General features: G+C 44.7%; 1 protein-coding gene across 11 annotated transcripts in view; it reads right to left on the bottom strand.

Moving 5' to 3' along the window:
* LOC109261385 (solute carrier family 41 member 3-like) overlaps window positions 1-22612 on the bottom strand; it is a 319912-nt gene that overhangs the window by 111263 nt on the left and 186037 nt on the right. For 6 of the 11 annotated variants that reach the window (XM_053896887.1, XM_053896883.1, XM_053896892.1 and 3 more), the window contains exon 2: window positions 12149-12435. The exons of 3 other annotated variants lie outside the window; for them this stretch is intronic. In XM_053896887.1, coding sequence (XP_053752862.1) covers window positions 12149-12403 — 255 coding nt within the window. In that variant the 5' untranslated portion in view covers window positions 12404-12435. The remainder of the gene's footprint in view (window positions 1-12148; window positions 12436-22612) is intronic. 2 more of the 11 variants (XM_053896891.1, XM_053896884.1) reach the window with 1 other exon arrangement.

Genomic DNA, 22612 nt, shown 5'->3' with positions numbered 1-22612 from the left:
TCATCAGTACAGAAGATATGGAAACAGACAATAATTTACATAATTCCATATAGAAAGAGATTTCTTATTAAGTTCTTAATTATTAAAAAATATTTCTCATTTCTGTTTAAAAAACCAAATGAGAAATTAAGATAAATGCACACACACATAATACACACACACGCAAGTAGTGAAGTTCAGAAGGATAGTCATCAAGATGCTAAGAGTGACTACCGTTGAGAAGCAGAATTTAAAATGACCTTTATTTTATAATGTTCTAACATTCTATTGTGATTACTTGCTTTTATAACAATCAAAACATAAAATGTCACCAAAAATAAATAAAAGATATCCCATGCAACTTGAGAACAAAATATGTCAACATGGTTTACTGGGTCAGAATCCAGAAGATCAAGAATGTAATTTTAAAAATAGCTAGCACAGGAGAAAAGCTCAAAGACCTTGAACTAGATTCTGGGGCTGCATTGAACAGCAGATGGAATCTGGGTCAAGCATTAGGTTGTTTCCTGGATGACCCTGAACAAGGCCCTGCCCCTGTGCAGGCCTCTAAACTCTAATCATGAGAGGTAGGACTGCATCAGTGGTTTTCAGTCTACTCTGCCACCAGAATGACCTGGGAGCTCCTGAAATGTGTAGCCCAAGCCCAAGCCTGGACCAAAGAATCAGGATCCCGAGGCCTGCAGCATGACCTACTCATCTATTCCAACGCCCTTGAATCTTTGGGAGTGTGTCTTTGGAGGACAATTAGGAAGGCCTGCAGAGGGTGGGCAGAGAGCTTTGGAATGCACATCACCATTCCTGGCTTTCATTTCTGATTCTTCAGTGGGAACTGGGTGTCTTCCCAGAAGCACACCTTCTAAATGGCCTCCTATTCCTTTCATGGTCATCTGGAGCCTGGGCTGGTTCTGAGCCAAAATGTCAATCTTAAAAGGCCTGAATTCTTCCTCATCCTATTAAGGTCTCAGAGATCAAGCTGATTACATTCTCAATAATGGAGGGCTTCTTCTTTACTTCCCGCTTCTGATGTCGCTGGCAGAACCCACCCACAGGTGAAAACACAGAACCAGAGCACTCATGCCTACCCAGGGCTGGCTGTCTTCAAGCACTTTCTCCAAGCAGCTCCTTCATGTCACTCAGGCATTCTGGGACCTCCCTCTCCAAGGCTGAGATGCAGCTGGCCTTCTTGCCTCATAGCTCTTTCTGCTAACACTCACTAATGCATCTGCTGCCCTCCTTGCTTGACTGTGATGCTGTGAGAGTGGAGCCTGGCTCTTGTGTCCTCCACAGGGTCCAGAATAGTGCTGGTCCTCTCTCCCCCACTGCTGACACATACGTGTTGCATTAATGAGTGAAAAAATGAATATACAGAATCATAGAAACAAAGAAAAGAAGAAACCCAATCAGCCTTCTGTAGGTTGAGTGGTGTAAGGCCCTAAAATTATTACGATCTGCTGCCTTGACATGTGGTGAAACCAGGAGGGCCTCACAGGGTCTACCTGCATCTCCCCCTCCCCACTCTTCTCCAGTGGATAAGGTCCCCAGTCAAGCAACCGTCCTTACCAAGGGGACCAGGCACAGTTCCCACTTATCCCTGAGTAGGGGGTTTTAGTTCCTGCCAGCCCACAGAATTATTCAAACAAGTCAATCACACCTTCCAATGAGAACTGGGGCAACTCATGCTATTGCTACTACAAAGCCTGCCTCCTGCAGCCCCTCATGGTTCACTCTGCTTTCCAGTGCAACCCTGCGTGTCCCTGGGTGTGAGTTTGTGTGACCGATAAACTGTGATTTCCTCAGTCCAGTGTTGGGGTCATGTGTTTGGCCATCTCCATATGATAGGGTTGGAACCCCTCCCTCACCAGCAGAGTAAGGGGAGTGTGATTGCAGCAGCTGGCATCACAAACAGGACTGCCCAACCCTGACAGAAGATGCCTGGTCAGCTTGCACTGTAACTGCTCTTTGCTGCCTGACTAGCTCCTGACATGGCCAGTGCTGCCTGGGATGGAGCCACTAACTGCTGGCCAGCTTGTGCATTATTAGCCTGTTCCATGTCCCACTGTCTCTCCCGGGTAATGCCATCTCCTCCCATCACCAAGGCAAGAACTATTGCCAACTGGCCATAGCCCAGCAGGAGGCACCTCAGGGCAATCTGTATCTGGCAAGTGCTCTGTGGCACTCCTGCACCTAGTCTGAATTATAAATTAAACTGCCAAGATGGGACCCAATGGAACACCCCCCTCCACCCAGCTAAAAATAAAATAGTTAATACAGCCCAATGTAAGCTAACACAGGGCCTTCAAGGTTTGAAATTTATCATACAAGACCTACTTGGTGATTACCCCCACTGCTTCTCTTTTTAAAAGTCCAATTTGGCCTGCTCTTAAACCTGGAAAGAACCTGCCACAGGGTGAATGACTGCATCTTTAATGCTCTGGCATCCACTGTGGCCCCATACACAACATCCAATGTAACTGAAATTACCGACTCCCCCTGATCAGCACCAGTAAGGATTTTGCTACTATAGATTGGGCTAATATTTTCTGTTCAATGCCTATTTCCACACCCTCTTAGGCGCAGATGACCTTCAACACTGAATGGACACAATAGACTTTCCAGGTTACTCACGGGGTACCTCAACCAGCTCTGCCATGCACGGTCTTGCAGGCAACATCTTAACTGCATGCACCTTTCTCAAGGACCACAGGTCTAATGTTACATTATGATGTCCTCCTCCAGGGAGACTCATGTGACACATTCACTAAAGGCAAAACACTCAGGAGCTCACAAAGAGAGGATGGGCCATTACTCCACATGTGGGGCAAAGCCAGACACCTTGGCAAATTCCTAAAAATTATTTTGGTAAACCGAGGGCAACTCCATCCTTGACACTATCAGAAAACAGCCATTGACTCTCAGCACCCACACTGTTAATAAACTGTTCATAGAAGTCCAACACCTTGTAGTCCTTTTTGAATTCTGGAGGCAAAACAGTCCTCCTCTGCACATTTGACTTATGTCCATTTATGCTGTCACTTGCAAAGGAGGCTATTTTAAACAGACACCTCCAACAAAAGGCTCTAGAATCTGTCCAAATTAAAGTCAACAGGCATTTCTATCAGTGCCCTCAAAAATTCCTTCACTGACAAAGCATTAGCAACCTCCTCTTATGCTTCTTGGAGTCCTGGACCACATACCTATAATGAATATATGTTGCCCAAGAAGCCCTTGGGTGCAAGAAAATACCCTCCTTGCCTAACTTTACACCAACTGAGCAGCAACTGCTGGCTACATACTGGGCTCTCCTGGAAAGGGAGGCTCTCCTGGAAAGGGAGGCTCTCACAGATCCTGGCCTGTGACCCTCCCTACGCAGCAGCCCACTGAGCCTTGGGAGGCATAGCTACTGAGGACTCAATACAGGATAGAGTCAAACTTGGACTCTCTGGCATATGCCACTACAGAAGGATGCCTCCTCTGTCCTTCCTTAGTCCCCTGCCAGATGCTACCATACCAGAAGAGGTCACCCCTCCCCCAGTCCCCTTGGCTATGTAGGGAGCCCCCTTGACATTAACCTAGTGAACAGCAATGGACTTTGTATACTTTATGGGTGGTATGACCACCATACTACATCATGGAGCTCAGTGGAATGTTTATGTCCCTGATAAAGGAAACAACTCACCCAACAGTCAGCAAAAGTGGCCAAATTTAGGCTGCCATTTTAGCACTGGATGCTCTGGCCAGAAAATGGTTCCATCTGCAACTTTTTACAAACTCTTGGGCCACTGCCTAGGAGCTGTTCCAAAACTTTTACGCTAAGGAACTAGGGCACTCTTGCCTCAGAGACACCTAAAATATAGGTCAAAATCACAGATGTCTTCACATGCACTAAAGCCACAATACAAGGCCTCACCAGGACACTGCTTGTCCTCCTTATTTTCCAACATTATAGGTCATGGCCAGCCCTCATTTTGCTTCTGAGGACACACAGTGCTAGCTCTACAAGAAGGACTCAATAAACTCCCACCTCCTCTGCAGACCCTGAGCAGCCAGAAGAATTGAGAGGCACACTGGTCTCCTCAAACAACTCATATTTAAGCTATAAGGTGAAAAATAAGCCCCAGTGGGGGTTGGAGGTTGATTAATGTGGTATTTTTTGATTGAGTTTTTTCTTTTCTTTTTTTTTTTTTTTTTGAGAGAGAGAGAGATAGGGAGAGGGAGAGAGAGAGAGAAGACGAAGAAGAAGGAGGAGGAGGAGAAGGAGAAGAGGGGGGAGGAGGAGGAGGAGGAGGAAGAAGAGGAAGAGGAAGAGGAAGAGGAAGAAGAAGAAGAAGAAGAAGAAGAAGAAGAAGAAGAAGAAGAAAGGAGGAGAAAGGGCTGAGGGAGCCCAAGCAGGCTCCACACTCAGCACAGAGCCCAACATGGGGCTTGATCCCACATTCTGGGATCATGACCTGAGCTGAAATCAAGAGCTGGACGCTCTTAACTGACTGAGCCAGCCATGCACCCCTGGCACTGATTTTAATCTGGATTTGTGCTCCTGGGGATACATGCTATCTGCACCCCAACACAAGCCCCTCCCCTACCTTTATTGGCTGCAATGGGGAACCCTTATAAGTTCACCAGGGGGCCTTCTCTCTCCAGGTCAAGAGGCTGCTTTACTTGCTGGGGGGGGGGGTGAGGGGGTGCTTTACCTGCTCCCTAGAAGTCCCAGTCACCACCACGATTTAAGTTGGTGTCACGGCATCATGGGGTCAATGTGGTATGAGTGACCACAGTATAATGTGCTGTGACAGTATAATGTGCTGTGACATGGGGGGAAAGCAGGAAGGCCATGAGGAACCTAACCACAAGTTCCACCCTGCTCTGTTCCCACAACCCTTCCTATCCCTGAGGAGCGGGCTCTGTCTGCTTCCCTGCCGGCGTGTGAAGGAGCCAGGCACACCCTTCTTCAGAAACAGGGGCGGGGGGGGGGGTTCCCCCACCGATAGCACACAGTGTTCCCCAAGCCCATGCAGGCTCACTCTGCTCCCAAGTGCTCCTTTCTGAGGGCCCTTCACAGCATCTGCTGTCCCCCTCTCAGGTTAGGAGTATATGTAATAACTAATGACCTGCTGTATTTCTCAAGTCCAAGGCCGGATGCCCTATATTCGACCATCCCCACAGCCCAACGATGGGAATCTATCCCTCATCAAGGCTGGCCTCATACCCTGTGGCACTCAGTCCAGGCTTCACTCCCTTCCCTCACATAACTCTCCACGCCCTTGCTTCTCCCCTCCCGTCAGTCCCTTGCCCTCTTGCCTTTCTAGAGGGCTCCGTGTCTTTGCTAAGGCACCATCCCTGCCAGACCCTTCCTCCTCTTTACCCCCACTCCACCTCCATAGGGCCCATGGTTCCTGACCACTCTGCAAACCAGCATGATGTCTGTGGACCACCAATTTGAATTTCTGCTATATGTAATACAAAGAGATCAGATTCATCACAAAGAATGGGGTCTTTCTTCTTCCTATGTACACATTCCCAAAACCCTGTCATATATGCTGCCTTGTGTGGGGACCCAGGGGGCTGAAGAACTATATGAGAGGCAGCTTCTGTTTCTAAGGAGAACACTGGCATAGAGCCTTAAAAGAAAGAGTATTAATCTCACTACATACACAAACAAAAATAAATTTAAAAAAATATGCACAACATAAACCATCAAAAGCAAAGTCAACAAATAGAAAAATGAGAAACATATTTATAATCCATATCACAATTAAGAGGTCAATTCCCCTAATATATAAGAAGCCCTCAGGTACCAGTAAAAGGATAACCACTCCATAAAAATACAGGCAAAGAATAGAAGCAAACATCCAAAGATATTCAACTTCACTTGCTAATGTAAGAAATACAAATTGCACTACCAGGGACCCAGAAGGCAGCCCTGGAGAATGATCTCTAAGGATCCCTGCCTCCTCTACTGACACTGGGTATAATCCCTTCCCCTGAAACGTGGGCTGAACTCAGTGACTTGCTTCCAGCCAAGAGAAGAAAGATGTTGCTTCTGTGGTAAGATTTACAAAAGGTGGTTTCTGTCTTGCTAGTGGACTCTATTTCCTTCTCAGACTGCATGCTTTGATGATGCTGCCATGTTGGAGGAGTCCAGTGAGGAAAGAACTGAAGGTGGCCTCTGGGCAACATCCAGAGAGGAACTGAGGCCCTCAGTCCAACAACCTGCTGGGAGCTGAATCCCTCCCACAGCCTATGAGCACCCTGGGATGATGCCACAGCTGGCTGACATCTAGACAGCAGCCTCCTGAGAAATCTGGAAGCAGAAAACCTAGGTCTCCTGGATTCTTGGCCCATGGCAGCCATGAGGTAATCAGTGAGTACCATTTTAAGCTGCTAAATTTGGGGATGACATGTTGCATAGTGATAGAAGCTAATACAGTGTACAAGGAAATGCAATTTTCCATCTATCAGATTGTTAAAGATCACAGAGTTTGAAAATAAACTACGTTGCTGAGTATTGGCAAGCAGGCATCTCCCTATGGTGCTGGAGGAAGTATAATTGGTCCCACCCCAAGGGTAGGTGATTCGGTGATATATCTATCAAATGCATGATGTTTTGACCCAGCACTTGTACTTGCAATATGTACCCTACTCATGTACTCCAGCATGTAGCAAACATCAATATTATTCACTGCAAGGGCCTGTAGGGGGCTCAGTAGGTAGTCATCCTGACTCCTGAGTTTGGCTCAGGTCATGATCTCATGGTTCAGGAGTTCAAGCCCCAAGTCAGGCTCTGTGCTGAGCGTAGAGGCTGCTTGGGGTTCTCTGTCTCCCTCGCTGCCCCTCCCCTTCTCTCTCTCTAAATAAACAAACAAATTTAAAAAGAAAGATTATTCACTGCAGCTTTCATTAGTAAGACTATTTTAAGGTGTTGTTACGAGCTGAATCATGCACCCCTCCCCCAAACTGCAGTCTTAACCTCCAGCACCTCAGAATGTAATTGTATTTGGAGACAAGGCCTTTAAAGTGGTATTAAATTAAAATAAGGTCACAAGGGTAGGCCTTAACCCAATATGACTGGTGTCCTTACAAGAAAAGGAAATTTGAACACAGACATGCACAGAGGAACAACCATGTAAAGAGACACGGAGAGGGGCGCCTGGGTGGTTTGGTTGGTTAGGCGTCCGACTTCGGCTCAGGTCATGATCTCACGGTCAGTGAGTTCGAGCCCCGCGTTGGGCTCTGTGCTGACAGCTCAGAGCCCGGAGCCTGTTTCAGATTCTGTGTCTCCCTCTCTCTCTGCTCCTCCCCTGTTCATGCTCTGTCTCTCTCTGTCTCAAAAATAAAACGTTAAAAAAAAAAAAAAAAGAGATATGGAGAAGGTGGCCATCTGCACACCTCACAGAGAGGCCTCGGAAGAAAGCAGCCCTGAGGACACCTTGATTTCGGACTTCTGGCTTCCAGAACTGAGAGAAAATAAGTCTCTGTTGTTTAAGCTGCCTGATCTATGGTCCTTTGATATGGCAGCCCTAGCAAACTAATAACTAAGTTTAAAAACACATCAGAAAAGAAATGGTTAAATAAATTCTGGTATATTTGTATAATGGAATATTGAACAACCATTTCTAAAAAAGGAAACTTTTAATGTATCTATTAAGAATATTGTAAGGTGAATATATTGTGTAGTGAATATACTGTATAGGTATACTGTGAGGTGAAAACACCAAAAGTCAAGAGTTTGTATATGCCAAAACTTGAAAAAAAAGAGTGAGCAAAATATACAGAGACAGATGAACAGATATAGATATTTGTTTGTACGTGCATAAAATATCTTTAGGAGAAAACAAAACCAACTGGGGCCCAGTGGCTGCCTTGGTATAGACTGGGGACCTTGTCCCTGTGCATATTTGTGAACCTTTTACATTCTGAACCACAGCCTCTTTTCTCAGGGAGTTCACATTCAAGCCAGGGAGAGCATCAGATCCTGCACATGGTAAAAGGAAATGGCAAATATCCCAACATCTATAGAAGGTGACATGCTGGTGAGGCTAGCACCTCAAGAAAGGCTCCATGTAAGGCTGTCCATGTGAAACGGGGTGGGAGGGATGATGGGAGACCTCTTCCCTCAGGGTTGGTGGGAAAGAAGGCACAGGGAGGGGGCAGTCTAAGTGAGGCTGGGGGTTACCACACAGCTGACTAAAGCCAGCACCACTGGACAGAGCAGACAGAGGTCTGTCCAGTAGTGCTGGCTTTAGTCAGCTGAGCCAGTGTGGCACCACTGACTGTTTTCACCTTCCCGACAGAACCAACTGTACACAGGAACCCATCCACAGGGCAGGGGACCTTCTCCTCTTCTCAGCTCAATCAAGCCAAGCCAATCATGGCCATTCCATTCTCTTTGCCAATTTTTGGTTTTGAAGTAGGACATGCCCAAATCTGCCAGTGAGAAGTTGAAGAGTTTTGTTGGGGATGCCCAGGAAAGGTTCCCTGTGCTTAAGAAGGAGGAACCAGGCGTAACTGGTGGCTCAGTTGGTTAAGCTTCTGACTCTTGGTTTCAGCTCAGGTCATGATATCACAGTTCGTGGGATTGAGCCTCACATTGGGCTCTGCACTGACAGTGAGGAGATTGGGATATTCTCTCTCTCTCTCTCTCTCTCTCTTCTTCTCTCTTCCCCTCCCTGCTCACTCTCTCTTTCCCTGAAAATAAATAAATAAACTTTGAAAATGAGTTAAAAAAAGGAGAAGGAACCAGAGCAGAAAACCCATTCTTCTCCCTCTGGATATGATGGGGCTGTAAGGCAAAGCCAACTTTGGCTACTGACTCAGCAGAACTTGGAAAGATCCTGGTTCCTTGGAGTCATTGTGGGCCAGTTATGGTAATACTTTCCAAGCCTGGAATTACCCATCTTGGAAATTCCATTTTGGGAGATGACAGACTTCCTTCTTATTTAATCTACTACAGGTGTTTTTTTTCTGGTATGTGTGGCTGAAACCATCCTAACTGATACAGCCAAGGTGAGCTCAGGATGTCTGGATGCCAGTTTGCAGAGTTTGGATTTTATTCCACAGTCAGTAGAGAAATCAACAGAGGTTTTAAAATTCAGATCTGCACGGCACCTAGGTGGCTCAGTTAGTTAAGCTTCTGACTCTTGATTTTGGCTCGGGTCATGATCTCATGATTCATGGGTTCAGCCCTGGATCGGGCTCTGTGCTGACAGTGTGGAGCCTGCTTGGGATTCTCTCTCTCTCTCTCTCTCTCTCTCTCTCTGTCCCTCCCCTGCTTTCTCTTTCAAAAAATAAACTTAAGGGGCGCCTGGGTGGCTCAGTCGGTTAAGCGGCCAACTTCGACTCAGGTCATGATCTCGCCATCTGTGAGTTCGAGCCCCGCGTCAGGCTCTGTGCTGACAGCTCAGAGCCTGGAGCCTGTTTCAGATTCTGTGTCTCCCTCTCTCTGACCCTCCCCCATTCATGCTCTGTCTCTCTCTGTCTCAAAAATGAATAAACGTTAAAAAAAAAATAAAAATAAATAAACTTAAGAAAATAAAAATAATAAAAATAAAATTCAGATCTGCATCATGGAGTGCCCCCTGAGATGGCAGTTAGGCCATGACCTTCATGTGGATCCAACGAACACATGAAAAAAAATGTAGAAAGAGAATTTTATCCTCTTGAATTGTTGCATTGACAGAATATCAATGACAACAGGAGTTAACAGCAGTTAACCTTCACTACCTAGTGCCAGGCCCTGTAACCTCCACTTCACAGACCTCGTAACAAACTTCTGGGCTCAGTTCTAATTTACAGAAGAGAAAACAGGGGGACAAAGAGCAACTTGTTTAAGTGACAAAAGTGGGACTCAAACCCAGTTAGACTAGCTCCAGAGTCTGGACTCTCAAGCAATTCAGTTCACTATTATGCTGCCTCTCCCTATATAATCTATAAACCTGTGTATATACACTCTAAACCAATGTGTGTACGTTTAGGGGGTTGATATATATGGATGCATATATAAATATGTAAGTGTGAGGTGTGTGTGTGTGTGTGTGTGTGTGTGTGTGTGTGTGTCTGTATAGGGGGGTCCCAGTGACACCATACTGACAGAACATTCAATAAAATAGGCATCTTGCAAATCAGTGGTATTGAGAATGGACTGCAGGGAACAGCACCTGAAGTAAGTAGGGCGGTGAGGAGGCTGGGACACTGAGGTGCTCCAGAGGCTACCGCAGTGCTGACTAACCATGTCAAGAAAAATGTGGACTAGGTCACCAGGAAAAAGGAGAGGGCTGAGGGGTCTGGAGGGCACAGAGAGACCAAACATGCAGGCAGGGACTGAATCAGACTGGGATAGGTGCTCTGGTTTAAGAGACAGCCATCCTGGGGCCGGGCAAGGTCCAGGTGGATTCTGGGAGTGAGCTGGTGGTCATTGGTGTTGTGACGTCATGAGGAACTAGACAGCTGGGTACTGGAAGGGTCTTTGAGAACTCCAGACTGGAGCAGGGCTAGGCAGTGGTGGAATGCAGTGGGATGGTGGGGACTGTGGCAAATAAGAGAACATGGCTGCCTAGAGGCAGCTGCAGCCGTCCACTGTGCAGTGAGAGAAAGTGGGGCCAATTATGCGAGAGTTGCCAAGTTTCAAGACAAAACAGAAATTCAGACTTTTACATGAAATCTCTTGATTTTAGTGTTAGTGTAAAAAGAATTTAGGGGCACCTGGGTGGCTGTCTGTTAAGCATCCAACTTCAGCTCAGGTCATGCATGATCTTGTGGTCTGTAAGTTTGAGCTCCATGATGGGGCTCTGTGCTGAGAGCTCAGAGCCTGCAGGCTGCTTCAGATTCTGTGTCTCCCTCTCTCTCTCTGCCCCTCCCCTACTCACACTCTCTCTCTAAAATAAAAAAGCCTTAAAAAAAAATTAGGGGTAGGTGGCTCAGTCGGTTAAGCACCCAACTCTTCATTTCAGCTCAGGTCATGATCTCATGGTTCATGGGTTCAAGCCCCATATCAGGCTCTGTGCTGACAGTAGGGAGTCTGCTTGGGATTCTTTCTCTCTCTATGCCCCTCCCCCACTTGCTATTTCTCGCTCTCAAAATAAATAAATAAACTTAAAAAACACTTTTTAAAAATTTAAACCACCAGCCTTACTGCTAAGTGGTAGAACTGGGACTTAAATCCATGAGGGGCAGGGCCTAGGTCACCAGGCACAGAGCCCCTGGAGCACTGAGTGAGGCACAGGCCAGGAACTGTCACACACATCAGCCCTGCTTCTCCCAGTCTGCCTCACTCTAGACAGCCTTTGATCTCCGCTGACTGCTAACTAATAGGAGAGATCTAGCCAGTTATGACTTAGAATATTCTTAGGGACTATACCTTTCCAGGAAGGACTTCTGAAGACCACACTGATAAAAGGAATGACAGTGTGGCCAGTCATGACTTAGAATATTCTTAGGTACTATGCCCTTCCAGGGAGGACTTCTGAAGACCATACCGATGAAAGGAATGACAGTAGAAGAACAAGAAAGTCAGGGTACATTGGTAACTTTTTTGTCTGATGGGTAACTCCCAGTTCCTCACTCTGTGGCATTTCAGTAGGGCTGCAAATCAAGGCACCCTGCCTCCCCTCCAAGAGTGATGACAATGTAGTCAGCGAGCCAGAGAATGTTCTCCCTCAGGGAACAGGAACTGGAACAGGAGTGCACACCTGACATCAGGATCAATTTTTAGAGACTGATGTGGACATTCACAAAGAAGTCTCTCTTTTTTTCTAAGACCAAATGTATTAAGTTGAAATTAAATGCCAAGGGCCATCTTCCCCTCTATGTACAGAATCCTACCTGAAAATAAATCATAGATGAGTGGCAGAGAAAAAGCCAGCATCCTGCTAATCATTTAAGCACCTGGATCGTGCCTTGCCTGAAATCTAACCCCTTACATATTTCAATTATATGAGCTAATAAATTGTCTTTTTCAAGCTTAACCAGGGTTAAATTTAGTCTCTGTCACCAGTAACTACAAGAATCTTTCTCAATTTGTAGAAAAATGGTATTTAAGAAGAGGACGTCCTGTCCCTTGTCCCTTAAGCTGGATTCAAAGTGTAGAGGCCTATTCTTAAGGTATGGCATTCAACAGTGCCCCCAACACCACCATTCCCATTTATTTCCCTCTTACCCGGAAATAGTTCAAAAGCATACCAGCCCCAGACAGTCCCAGTCCTGCAAACATGAAGGGCACCATCACCTGAAGGCCAATGGACAAGGAAGTCTCCCTGCTGAACTCAGACCCCAGTGGTTTAGAGACCACCCTGTGCCTCTCAGACACACTCGGAGGTCCATCTTCTGAGGCTCCAGAGAGTCTTCCAGGGCTGAAGGCGTCTGGCAGAGCCAGCTCCTCTGGCCTCCACTGTCTGGTCTCTGTCCCATCCATGTGAGCAGAGCTGAGCTCCTGGCAGCCTTAACCTGGGAGACACAAAGCAATAGTGGCTGATCAGAGGAGTTCCTGACCCCCATAGGACTGATACCCTGTAAGCCCTCAGGCCCTTCTGTCCAGCAGAGCCTGGCACCATTCTACCCAATCAATAGCCCCTCACTCAGGGACTGCTCCACACGGTCTCCTGCAACCCCAATTTAAACAGTTTTATTTAATATGCACGTTTGAGAAAAATAAAATATCACAGAAGAGAGCACTCAATATTTATGAATTTGAGTCAGCAAAACTGGTGGTATAGGTGGAGGAAAATTCATTCCTCCAGAGAAGAACAAGATACCTAGCAAAAAATGTCAGAATCCAGTTTTTCAGAACTCTGGAAATTCACCAAAGGCTTGGAGCAATGTAGGAGTATTTGTTAAAAAAAAAATGCTTAATCCTCAGCAAGAACAGCCACATTGTAGTGTCCATGGTGTTTGTGATATTTTTACTGTGCCTTAGTTCCACCCCCTGCTCTGCAGCTCTGCAGCACCCTTAAAACCCAACAGCGTGGAAAGAGCAGAATGGGCTGGAGCTTTTTCAAAGCCTCATTCTCAAAGGACTATCCCTGTTTGACCTATCAGGTGGTTCACTGGAAAATGTCACTTATAGACTATCTGTATTTCACATTTTTTAACGTTTCTTTATTTTTGAGAGACAGAGCGCGAATAGGGGGAGGCACAGAGAGAGGGAGACAGACCCAAAGCAGGCTCCATGCTGTCAGCACAGCACCTGACTCAGGGCTTGAACCCATGAACTATGAGATCATGATCTGAGCCCAGGTCAGCAGCTCAACCAACTGAGCCACCCAGGTGCCCCTCAACTGACTTATAAAATTCACAGAGTGTAAAAAACCTTTTCCCTGGGGGATATTTGTTGACAACAATGATAAGCACTTCACAGCTGCCTAAGGCAGTGGGTAATAGCTAGGGTAAATAATACAGAAACCAAAAGCCTAAAAGGAAACGCTGGGGAATGAGATGCCTAAATTCTGAAAAGTTCCTAAAAATCCTGGGAATCTAGAAGGCCACTAATGGTGAGCTGGGCATATGCTCAGGAAAGAGCCGAGAAGGCCCGAAGCTCTAACCCCCAGCTGATCTGGAGGCTCTGCATAAGCAGATGTGGAGACTAAGGCAGAGCTGTGAACGACAGCACTATGTACTGAAGGTGTGCCCCAACATGCACACAGAGCCTCCAGGCAAAGACTGGGGGACTCATCACTCCCACACACAGCATTCAAGGAAATCTCTAACCAAGCATTACCTGACCACAGAGCAGAGTCCTTGTTATGCCCAGAATTCGTGATCCCCAAAGACCACTAGGGAGCCGAGTCTGATGCAAAAGCAAAAGAGCCTTTATTCGAGCTAGCTCGAGCTCAATCCCCTACCTGCACCGACGCAGCGGTGAGATACCAGGGAGAGAGAGCGAGTTTCAAAAGGACAAAGGTTTTATTGGGGCCTAGGGGCAGTTGGTGAGGTAATGGCTATGGCCTCAGCCGATTGGCTGGGGAAGGGTCCGAGTCCTGTTAGGCAGGTGAGGGGGGGGGGGGTTACTCAAGGGGAGGAGGTGTGGTCAAGGTGAAGGACACAGAACAAGATGGAGTTGGCCGGCGTAGGCCCTCCCTTTCAGTCCTCAGGAGCTAAGTATAACACAGAATACAAAGCAAAGAAGTCATTTAGAAAGGCTGCTAAACCAACAACGGCTACAGAAAGCAGCAATAACAAGAAGCCCTGAGAAGGGGGGAGAACCTTATTTCCCAAGTCATCACGTTATAGAATTTTAAGCATCCGGTTTTCAACAAAAAATAGGAGGCTTGCAAGAAAACATGATACTATGACCTATGCACGGGGAAAAAGCAATTAAGAAAAAATATCCTGATGAAGCCCAGATATTGGACTAACTAGACAAAAGCCTGAAATCAGCTATTTTAAATATGTTTGCTGGAGAAGTGGATAAAGTACACCAAAGATGGCTGATTGGACTAAAACAAACTCTGGTCTCTAGCTTAGAGACCCCTCTTCCAGTTTCTTCTTCCTTTGTTTGCTGTGCGCCCAAAATCCCCCACAGATATGGAGGCTGTTGGCTATAAATTACCCTCCCCACTTGCATTCCGGGCTGAGACCTTTGGAGAAACAGTCTCCTCTGAGCCCGCCGGTGTAAAATAAATCTCCAACCCACCAAGATCTCTGAGTGCTGCTTGGTTTTTCTGCCAGCGTTCCAGCCTGGTTCCCTGACCGGGAAACCCAACCGCGCTGGCCCATTGTTGCCACTGGTTTGGGAGAACAGAGAGGTGGTGATGGAATGAGGCATCGCAAGTGAGAGCACGCACCCTGCCTAAATTTCGGCAGTCTCCTTCTCTGTCCCCTTCAGGCCGGCCTTGCTCTGCCATTCCCGCTGGACTCTTGGAGACTTGGCAGGTGAGGACCTAGACCCGATGTTGGAACCGGTAAGGCTGGGGCCCAATCTAGTCAGGCCCACTCGCAAGAGTGGAAGGGGTACCTGATCACTCCCTGAGACTTCAGAAGTCTCACGGGTAAGGATTCTATGGTAGGAAATATAACCTCTGGTGTGTATGTGAATGTGCGACTCAGTCTAGCTTGCCTGCCGAGTTCGATTCTGTGGCTCCACAGGCAGGTGCTCTTGGGGTCCCCAGGGGGCCATGGAGGAGTCTGAATGGGACTGTCTGTGATTCCATGATGGATGGCGCTTGGTCTGTGGTGACATCAGAATGTTTCTGATCATGGGTTGCAAGGCTAGGACCTATGGGGCTGAGCTTTGCCTAGGTTCCTTCAGGACACTGCCAGGCAGGCATCTGGCTGGTCTCCTCATTGGAGGGGGTGCCCCTGTCCCTCTGTCTTTGTGACTCTGCCTCACGGGAGCACTGTCGGGTCGGGAAGGAGCCAGGAGAACCAGGCAAAGGTTTTAGCCGCTTTATCTGGAGACTCACCCAGGGAGCCAAAGAAGCGACCCACTGCTCCCCTAATGTTCCCCTCTTCATGACTCTTTAGGCTCCCTCCCCTCCCCCCTGAGCTTGAAACTCCTCCCCTGCAGGACTCCATGCTGCCACTGCCCCCAGCCACAGCAGCCAGGGCAATGCTGCGGCAGTCCCCCATTTCTCCTCCCCTTCCAGGCCAGAAAACCCTCCCCCACAAAGCCCAGCGGCCAGATTGCACCCTTGGCCAGAAGCAGGTGTTCTTCAGATGCCAGTCCACATCCGCTGATATCCAGAGGCCCTCAGGGGGATCAGAGCAGGGGGCTGAGAAGGCCATAAATATGCCCAGCTGCAAGAGGAAAGGACATTAAAAAGAACATATGTCCTAACCAGGGAAAGTCCCAGAAACCCAGCGGAGATCAGGAGGAACCTTGAGAAGGGGACCTTATTGGTCTAGCTGAGATAGAAACAGACTAAAAGGGGACACTGACTCTCTCCCTATTCCTCTGCTTAACAGGTGAGAGATTCTCCCTCATTTCTCAGGTTAACGGCTATAACTGGAGCCAACTGTAGTCAGTCTACCTCAGGACAGGGACTTTAAGGAATATTCCCAAGCAGTTGCTGCTTCTGTCTTCCCCTCCCCCTCATGCTTCTGCACCAACTTGGGTGTGGTCCTAAACCATCCTCAGTGTCTCAGGCACCATTGGTTCCTCCTCCCACCCTCCAAGTCAAGGAGCAAAGTGCACCCCCCTTAGACCACCCATTTCAGGTATCTCCACTGGCGCCCCAAATGAAAATTGACAAAGGGGAAAAATTGAGTTTTAGGTGGATGCAGGTGAAACATATTTGGTGGTTAAACTAATTTAAGTTTATTGGACCTGTCTTTAAAGTTATTAGCAAAGGTCAAATAAGCTCATGTTATCTCTGTTGCAATTTGTTAATGATAGTTAATTTTGTCTGTCTCAAAGTTTTCATGGGTAATTGTTAAGATAACTTTCAAGGTCCTTGGTAACCTGAAACTCCAAATAGGATGGAATGCTAAAGCTTTGATTATTGAACATAGGTTTGTGTTTTTCACTTCTTATTGCTGATAAATTAAGGCTATTTGGACCTATTGGAAAACATGCTTTGTACTTAATTGGTTCATGAATTTACCATCTAAAAAAATTCTGATGTAAACACCTCTCAATTGGTTACTAAGTCCTCCATTGGAGATAAGGTTTCCTAAGAGTTAAAATTCTGCTAAATGTACTTAAGACTGATGAAAATAAAGAAAGCAACTCTTTATGTAGGAAAATAGGAGGTATATAAGAAAGATATAAGGAATGGAAACACAGTTTTGTTGAAGGTAGAAGAAAGTAATTTTGTCCTAAATGAGACTGGTTATTTGGAAAGGAATGGCTTTGGGACAAAATTTAGAAGCAAAAGAAAGTTATAGAAGGTTTAGATGAATGGAATCTTAAAAATACACTAGTATAAGGTTGAAATCTTGCTTTTCCTCTGCTCAAATGACAAAGTTTTCTTGAACTGTTGATCTGCTCTTGGTAAGACAATGCAAACAAAGGTTTATCCTCTGGGAAAATCAAAGTTTTAGGTCTCATCTCTATCAGGTCTTTGATTACTTAGTTAAAACTTCTGAATGTTAAAGGAGCTAGGTTTTGATAACAGCTGTATAATACTGTACACTCACCTTTGGGATCTTTTATTACCACTTTGGTTGAATATATAAAATTGTAAGATTTGTAATGATCTGTAATCCTATTTAGGATGCACTTATGACTTCTGGGGTTTTAACAAACGTCTCAGGATTTAAATGGTAAATAAAGTCTTCTTGACCAATTAGGCCTTTATATTTGGGTTGTTAAGTTACTTGGAAAAGCCCTGTCATACAATGGTAAACCTTAGAGTGTATTTCACAGATAAATGTTGTAACTACCTGAATATATGCAATTCCTAAAATTTTAATGTTTTGATAAAAGGTCATCACTTAATATTCTGATGACTTGAGATGTTATGTGTCACAGAAATAACCGAATTTCTTTGTCCACTGCATCATAATGAACTCTCATCAGATCTTTAACAATGTCTATTTCTGAGATTTTGCCATTTATAATTGTTCTTATTCTCTCACAAAACATGTTTATTCTTTAAGGAGATTTATAAAAAGGACTTTGGGGATTAATACAGGTATTCGACATCTTTAAGATTAATACTAAAATGGGTAAAAATTTCCAGAACTAAAAAGCTGCATTCAAATTGAACAAGAATTAAGAACATGGGATTAAATGAATTTAGGAAGATTATAGTTTTGTGATTCTTGTTGAAAATATTGCTGGTTCCCTAATGTCTCCTCTCCCAGATTAAGGAAACTTTCTCTTAAGATATCTATGATATACAAAAAATGTCATAAAGTATGAATTTGTAAACTGAAGCATTTATGTTTTCTCTCTACATAATTCCCCTGAAATTCAAAACTCTCAATGAGTATTCTTTCTTTCATGGCAATTACAATTGTTTGCAAAAGTTCAATAAGAATCCGTTCATCTTATAACAGGTCACCATTTGGAAATACTGGTTATTTTACCAAGGCTTTGACTGGAATGTCATATTTGAGGATGACAATCATAGACTCAGATATGACCAGACAACTTTAAGGAATTAGGGTTGGCTTTATAAAACATGGAGCCATAAAGCCCTTTGGAAATGTTGGCCTGGTGCCTTGCTTACAGAGTTCCCAGCAGCCTCACCAGGTAAGTAAAGAAGGTCACTTCCTGGAAGGTGCAGGAATCTCAGGATTTCTTGGGGACCTCATGAAGAGGAATTCATCCAATTCTACAGGTATTGCAGGCCTGTCTGATGGCCTGGAGAGGCTACTAAAAGTTCAACCCAGAGATTCCTTATAAAAGGTTCCAACAAAGCAAAATTTAAAAGATCCTCATGATCAATCGCTATTCTGGCTGAGCTTATGTAAATAATTAGGCCAGATTTGTTAAGACTGGATTTGTTCTACAAATGCATTGGTCTCAATTTGGCTATCTCTGGAAAGGGCAGGTTTTAGAGAAAACAACTATGTTTCATCAATGCACCATTATGGATGTTAAATTCTAGTTATGATTGCCTTTAAATGTTTGTTATTTGCCTAAACTAGACTTGAGATAAACTTCAGAAAACTGTCACAGTATTTCATATAGAGGCAATCTTCTGTGCTTGTTATACTATGGGGATAACAATAAGATATGATATTCAAAAACTGGAAAACAGGATGGATCTCTAAATATGCAAACCATACGTTCCCTAAACCTGATCTGACAGTTACCAGAAACCCACCCCTTTCAAAGACTTGGAGGTGGACTTTACAGACATACAACCAAAGAGAGGATTCAGTTTCAGGTATCACCCCATGGATCCATCACTCCAGAGCTAAGAAGGCCAACTCGGAGGAGCCCTCAACCTGGCAAAGTGATCCAGATGCAGTCAACCCGCTTAATCTGACCCTCAAAAAGACACTGGCCCCTGAGATCTCCAGCCCTGCTCCAGCCACGCCCCAGAAGTTGGCTGGCCTGCGCACAACAGAAGCTTGAGTAATCAACACGTGGACCGAGCCTAGGGGTTTGGATGCAACTCTGCCAGCCCTTGCCCCTCACTGGGATCATAGCCCTCATCTAACTTCTTACTGTTGGGCTGATAGAGACTGCACCAACAAGCTAGAGATGGGACAAAAGATGCATGCTGGGTCTCACATACTTCCTCTGGATGGGAGGATTATTAAGTATTGCCTGTATATTATGATAACCTCTCTCACATTCACAACTGCTGCTTACCCACTTTGCCCCCAGGATTGTTATATGACAATAAGTGAGTCAAGGGCATTCAGCGTCTTCACCTCCCTCCACAAAGATTGATACAAGGGAAAAACACCCACTCTCTGTCAGTTACCTGGTGCCCCAAGGACTGAGTATTGGACTGTAGAGATAACCCAAAATGTCAGGAACCCATGTCACAACAAGGACCTCCAGAGAGGGAAGCTTGCTATACTTACCTTCCTCAATGGGGGAATCTCAGGCAGGGAAGGGATACAGGACAGGGCCCTTCAAAAGGTTATAAAGGATACCCAGAACGGGGTAATATAAGCCATAAAGGTGACCACTCGCCCAGCAGCCTACCAGGGTTTGAGCCTTTCAGCCCTCAATCAGATGCTTACCAATTCTCCACTCCAACGTTGGACTAACACTACCTTACCAATCCTCCATAAAATAGATAATCACACCCAAACCTGCTGGATGTGCTTCCCCTCAGCAGGAGGGCTTACTTAGCCACTCCTATCCCTTTTACCTAGGAAGCTCCTGAAAATCTCAAAACCAACACTTCTGTCTTAATTGGACCCCTGGCCACTGGGATCCGTCTCACAAATGCCAACAATCTAATCTGTCCCTGAAGGTATGAACGGTACCTCTCTATACGGAAGAAATATAACCTTAAAGAGGAATACAACCCTATGTTCAACCCCTGGGGTGTTCTATCTATGTTCTAATTCGGCCTACCAATGCTTACAGGCCAACTGGACTCAGAGATGTTATCCCATCTTCCTAACCCCAGAGATATGCGTATACACTGAAGATCAGCTCCTAACAACTTTTAGCCCCACTGCCTGGACTAAATGGGCAATCCTGCTACCCATTCTGATAGCAGCAGGAATTGCGACAGGACTAGGAACTGGAATAGGGGGCATAGGTTCATCCATAGGACTATACCATAAACTATCTCAAGAGCTAAATGAAGACATGGAACAGGTGGCAGATTCTCTGGTAACCTTACAAAGCCAAATAAACTCTCTGGCAGCAGTGACCTTCCAAAACAGGTGAGCCCTCGACCTCCTCACTTCAGAAAAAGGAGGGACTTATATCTTTCTGGAGGAGGAATGTTGCTATTTCATAAACCAGTCAGGAATAGTTACAACTAAGGTTAAGGAACTCAAGGAAAGAATTCAACATAGACAACAGGAAAATATCAATCAATGGAAAGGATGGGATCTCACAGACTGGGCATCCTGGCTTTCTGCCCTGGTAGTAGGGCCCCTCCTCTCCATAATGTTACTTGTATCCATTGGCCCCTGTATACTGAATGTCATGGTATGTTTTATTGAAAACACTGTTGCTTGCCAAAGTACTGCAAGCCTTCCGAGAGTACCAACCTGTAAAATTGAAAGGTGATGCCTACTAAAAGTTTTTTAAAAAGGCATCAAAGGGGGGGAATGTTGGAGAAGTGGATAAGGCACACCAAAGATGGCTGATTGGACTTAAACAAACTCTGGTCTCTAGCTTAGAGACCCCTCCTCCAGTTTCTTCTTCCTTTGTTTGCTGTGTGCGTGAAAACTCCCACAGATATGAAGGCTGTTAGCTATAAATTACCCTACCCACTTGCATTCTGGGCTGAGACCTTTGGAGAAAAAGTCTCCTCTGAGCCCACTAGTGTAAAATAAATCTCCAACCCACCAGGATCTCTGAGTGCTGCTTGGTTTTTCCACCAGTGTTCCAGCTTGGCTCAGTAATATGTTCAAAGAACTTAAACAACTATCCCTGAAGAACTAGATAAAGTAAAAAAATGGAGTCTAACCAAAATGGAGAATATCAAGAAGGAGATAAAAACTATTTTAAAGAAGAACCAAATCAAAATTCTGGAGTTGTAAAATATAATGGCCCTAGAGGAGTGCAATGGCTGATCTGAGCAGGGAGAATAAAGAACAACTGAACTGAAAGCTAAGTCAACAGAAATTATCCAATCTGAAGAAAAGAAAGAAAACAGAATGAAGAAAAATGAACAAGTCCTCAGGGCCCTTGAGATAGCATCAAGTACACCAGCATGTATAACGGGAGTCTCAGGGATGAAAAAATAAAGGGGTCCAAAAGAATATTTGAAGACATAATGCACAAAAGCTTTCCAAATATGATCAAACTTCCATATTCAAGAAGCTTAACAAATCACAAGTAGAATACAAGAGCACAAATTACACGAGATCTACCGCAAGACACACCACTATCAATCTGCCAAAAGTAAAAGACAGACAGAAAATCTTGAAAGCAGGGAGAAGCGACTCTTCATGACAAGGACTCCTCAGGAAGATTAACAGCTTACTTCACATCGGAATCCATGGAGGACAGAGGCAGTGGGATGACATGTTCAAAGTGCTGAAAGAATAAGACCTTCAACCAACAGTTCTGAAAAGCAGAAAAAGGATCCTTCAAAAATGAAGGACAATTAAGAGATTCCCAAATGAACAAAAACCAAGAGAATGTGCCACTAGCACACCTGCCCTACAAGAAACACCAAAGAAAGACCGAGAGGCTGAAATGAAAGGACCTAGATAGTACTTTAAAATCATATAAAAAAATAAAGAACACTAGTAAAGGTAACTACATAGGCAAATTTAAAAAAATGTATAAATGCATTGTAACTCTATTTTCTCTTATCCAACTTAAAGGCAACTGCATAATTCAGTAATTATAAATCACTATATATAGGTACACAATATACACAAATGTAATTTGTATGACAGGAGGAGCACAAAGTAGGAGCGAACAGAGCTATATAGGAGCAAAATTTCATATACTAGTGAAATTGATTGCTATTAATTTAAATTACAATGTTATCTAAGGAAGGAATTGTAATCCTCAGAGCAACCACTAAGAAAATAACTAAAATATATATATATTTAAAATAACAATGGAATAAAAATAATACATTAGAAAATATCCACCTAATACAAAAGAAGATAGTAATGAAGGATAGAGGAACAGAACGAAACCATAAGATATAGAAAACAAATGGCAAAATGTCAGATAGAATGCTATCTTATCAGTAATTACACTAAATATAAATGGATAGGTCGAAAGTAAAAAGGTTTTTAAAACATATACCATGCAAATAGTAACCAAAAAAAGGGGGGGGGGAGTGACTTTCCTAGCATCAGGCAAACAGACATTAAAACAGAATTGTTACTACAGATAAAGAAGGGCATTTGATAATGGTAAATGCATCAATAATTATCAAAAAACATAACAATTATATACACCTAACAATATAGCCAAAAATACATGAAGCAAAACCTGACAGAATTGGAGAGAGAGAAATACAATTCAGTAATAATAGGAGACTTCAATACTCTACTTTCCATAATCTACTGAACAATCAGAAGATCGACAAAAAAAGGGAAGACTTGAACACTATAAACAAATTAGATC

The sequence above is a fragment of the Panthera pardus genome, unplaced genomic scaffold (assembly GCF_024362965.1).
Source record: "Panthera pardus isolate Hobbes unplaced genomic scaffold, ASM2436296v1 HiC_scaffold_8, whole genome shotgun sequence".
Lineage (NCBI taxonomy): Eukaryota > Metazoa > Chordata > Mammalia > Carnivora > Felidae > Panthera > Panthera pardus.
Note: the sequence above shows the minus strand (reverse complement) of the source record. Positions and strands in the feature narration are given on the sequence as shown.